Genomic DNA, 3,406 nt, shown 5'->3' with positions numbered 1-3,406 from the left:
ATCGCATTAATAAACTACTACCGAAATCCAGCACAACTCTTCACAATACCGCCGAATTTTTCAGCGGACTGTACTAACTCTTTATTGCTACCTAAAGAGCCCATTGGCCGTTCGGCACGCGCTGATAGGGCGGTACTAAACACAAAAGCCCCTAACACACAACCGGGGGTAGCCCACATATAAAAGAACAACAGGTAGACGGCTTCTCACAAAACAACCCAACCGCTCCGTGGTTAAGTTTCGTTAAGCCAAAAAAGATCGTGAAAGATGTCAGCGTACGGTGAAGCCTATTACACCACTTATTTACTGTCGCCCCAGGGTGTGCCCACTAATTGGGGATGTGTGTCTCCCGAGTCGTACGAGCATTACTCAGAAGAATCTTCATCTCCAGAGCCGATAAGGAATAAGAGTCGAGTGACACCGCTAGTTTTGAGGAAGAGAAGACTTGCCGCCAATGCTAGAGAAAGGCGGCGGATGCAGAACTTGAACCAGGCCTTTGACAGATTGAGGACTTTCCTTCCACAATTGGGACAAGATCGACAGCTGTCCAAGTACGAGACGTTGCAGATGGCACAGACTTACATTACAGCATTGTATGATCTACTGGACCAGCCTGAGGTTAGACAATGATTATATTTGTTTTTGCATAGACTATATATTTACCAAAAAAGTGTAGAATAATACATTGCCAGTTTAGATAATTTTTATTTGGTATCCAGTGAACAATTTTTTTTATTGAAGATTACTAAAATTTGTAGAATAACATATTTTTTTAAAAACATTCCAACATTATTATTTTGTACTTTTTCTCAATACTTGTAAAGTCTAGTATATTAGTTAAAACCAAAGTTGATATTATTAAGTTGTTGCCTAGTTTTTAAAATATCTGATTTTTATCACTTTTAAAAATATTTTTTATTGCTCGTTTAAAAATTATTGATAGCACAGTTTTTACGACACTGGTCATTTATTGTATTGCATTCGAAGTTTTTGACATCGAATACAATGCATCATACCATACAAATGACCTGTGTAGTAAAAACTGTGCTATCAATAATTTTCAAACGGAGAATAGAATAAAAATTTTTTAAAAGTTAAAAGATCAAGTTACTATTTTTTTAATTGTAGGTGTATATAGCTAAACATGTTATTTATTTTTAGTGTTAATTATTTTTGTAATATATATATTCTCAATTTTTGAACATTACCAATGAATTGATAATTTTTTTTTAATTGTTGATACCATGGATATGAAGTAAAATCGATATGTGCCAAATGCTGTTGTTAGGTTAGATATTTGTGCCAAATTTTTGTATTTATATTTTAATGTTTAAATAAAAACCTTAAATTGTTTAAAAGTGTTGTTTTTTATAGCTTACAGCCAGTTTTTAAGTACTTATCTTTGCAATTCCACTTGGTATAATAACCAGCTAGTAAAATTTTTTTCATTAAACTATTTTTTGCTTTTTTAAGTTCTTAGCATACTTATTTTTCTAAAAATACTTTTGTTTTAATAATAATTTCATTAATAGTGTTCTTGTTATGATGTTATACTCGTATTTATTATTTCAACTTTTCATTAATTATTTATCTGTCACGCCTTACCCTATAATACTGATATTATACGATTATTTTTTACAATCACCATCCAAACATACAACCAAAATTTGAAATTTTCTTCTTCAAGAGCTTGTCTTCAGTATTTCAATCTGCCTCGTAATTTGTTTTTATTATTTTTGTATTAGCACCACATAAGAATCGTTTTTATCTGATTCAACAGAAATGAAAATAAGGACTTAAGCTTTAAGGGGGAAGGCGCAAAATATTGATCCAATGCTATTTAAATGCATTAATTTTTTTTGAATCCTGAGAAAACTAATAAATATTTTTGAAAAATTTATACGCAGAATGACAGATTACATTATTACAAGTGCCGAAAGTCCCTGAAAACTTCAGTAATTTTTATTTTGAGTTTAAGTTAGGTTGGTAACAGGGGTAAAAAAAAATTTAGTGTGATTTTTAATTTCAAATATTTTATTAAAAAAACTTTTTGTTTATTCTAAGGGACTGTTGGACCTCGGTAATAATGTAGTCTTTCATTCTGCGTTTAAACTTTTCAAAAATATTTATTAGTTTTCTCAGGATTCAAAAAAATGAATGAATTTAAGTAGCATTGGACTAAGAGTTTGCGTCTATTCTATATTTTCTTTGTTTACACATTTCTCCGTTTCTACTAGTGCCTGTGATGATACTCGTCTATTACTCTCTATGTTACTCTCTCCCATATTTTTTTGTAATTTTTTTTGTTTGGTAATTATATTTGATAAGTTAGGTTTTTTAAACACTGCTTTTTTTATATAAGTACCTATCGTTTTTCTCATTTTCATAATTTCATCAAGCAATCCACTTGGTTTAAAAATCATTCAAAAATGCTCCATTCTTTTCACTACGCAATAATTACTTTATTATTTTCTTGTCGGTTACATTTTAATATTTGTAAAGTAAAATCTTTTACTTTCTTTGAGATCAAGTTAATAGTAAATCTTTTGTACACTTTCTATTTAGCATTTATTATAGCTACATTTTCCTTTTTTGTGCCATCCTTGTAATTTTTAAGATCCACAAAATTGATAAAAAAATTAAAAAGAATAATGGCAATAGAAAAGTTTAGTTTTATCTAAGATTTATAACATAAAAAGGTGTTATTGATTACTGAGCAACTGATTTCATAAATCGACGGAAGAGCAACGAGAAAAGATAGAAAGAATTCAGTTAAAACCTAAAAATACAACAGGTTTTAGAAAATTTATAGTGGATGCAGAAGAACAGAGATGTAAATAGTAAGGAACTTTTAAAAAAATTGAAAAGAAAAAAATTACGAACAAAAAAGAATGAGATTTGTGAGGAAGATTACAACAATTGGTAGCAGTAAACAGGACTATGAGAAAAGAAACACAAAAATAGCAGTACAGCCTAAACACCGCTAGAAACAAAACAACTGCTCCATGGTTAAGTTTCGTTAAGCCGAAAAAGATCGTGAAAGATGTCAGCGTACGGTGAAGCCTATTACACCACTTATTTACTGTCGCCCCTGGGTGTACCCACTAATTGGGGATGTGTATCTCCCGAGTCGTACGAGCATTACTCAGAAGAATCTTCATATCCAGAGCCGATAAGGAATAAGAGTCGAGTGACACCGCTAGTTTTGAGGAAGAGAAGACTTGCCTCCAACGCTAGAGAAAGGCGGCGGATGCAGAACTTGAACCAGGCCTTCGACAGATTGAGGACTTTCCTTCCACAATTGGGACAAGATCGACAGCTATCCAAGTACGAGACTTTGCAGATGGCACAGACTTACATCACAGCATTGTACGATCTACTGGACCAGCCTGAGGTTAGACAATAA

The 3,406-nt window shown here is 32.0% G+C and overlaps 2 protein-coding genes across 2 annotated transcripts; both read left to right on the top strand.

Moving 5' to 3' along the window:
- Window positions 1-248: 248 nt before the first annotated feature.
- On the top strand, window positions 249-1,154 carry LOC114345044 (protein atonal-like). The gene has a single exon (XM_028295900.2). The coding sequence runs from the start codon at window positions 268-270 to the stop codon at window positions 628-630; it is 363 nt and encodes a 120-aa protein (XP_028151701.1). The 5' UTR covers window positions 249-267; the 3' UTR covers window positions 631-1,154.
- A 1,889-nt stretch (window positions 1,155-3,043) lies between these two features.
- LOC114345564 (protein atonal-like) lies at window positions 3,044-3,406 on the top strand. Its single transcript, XM_050663247.1, has one exon. The coding sequence runs from the start codon at window positions 3,044-3,046 to the stop codon at window positions 3,404-3,406; it is 363 nt and encodes a 120-aa protein (XP_050519204.1).

The sequence above is a fragment of the Diabrotica virgifera genome, chromosome 1 (genome assembly GCF_917563875.1).
Source record: "Diabrotica virgifera virgifera chromosome 1, PGI_DIABVI_V3a".
In the NCBI taxonomy this organism is placed as follows: domain Eukaryota; kingdom Metazoa; phylum Arthropoda; class Insecta; order Coleoptera; family Chrysomelidae; genus Diabrotica; species Diabrotica virgifera.
This window is presented reverse-complemented; position numbering and strand designations above follow the sequence as displayed.

Coding starts and splice junctions, on each gene's coding strand:
- LOC114345044 (XM_028295900.2), top strand. CDS start 268: ATGTCAGCGTACGGTGAAGCCTATTACACCACTTATTTACTGTCGCCC.
- LOC114345564 (XM_050663247.1), top strand. CDS start 3,044: ATGTCAGCGTACGGTGAAGCCTATTACACCACTTATTTACTGTCGCCC.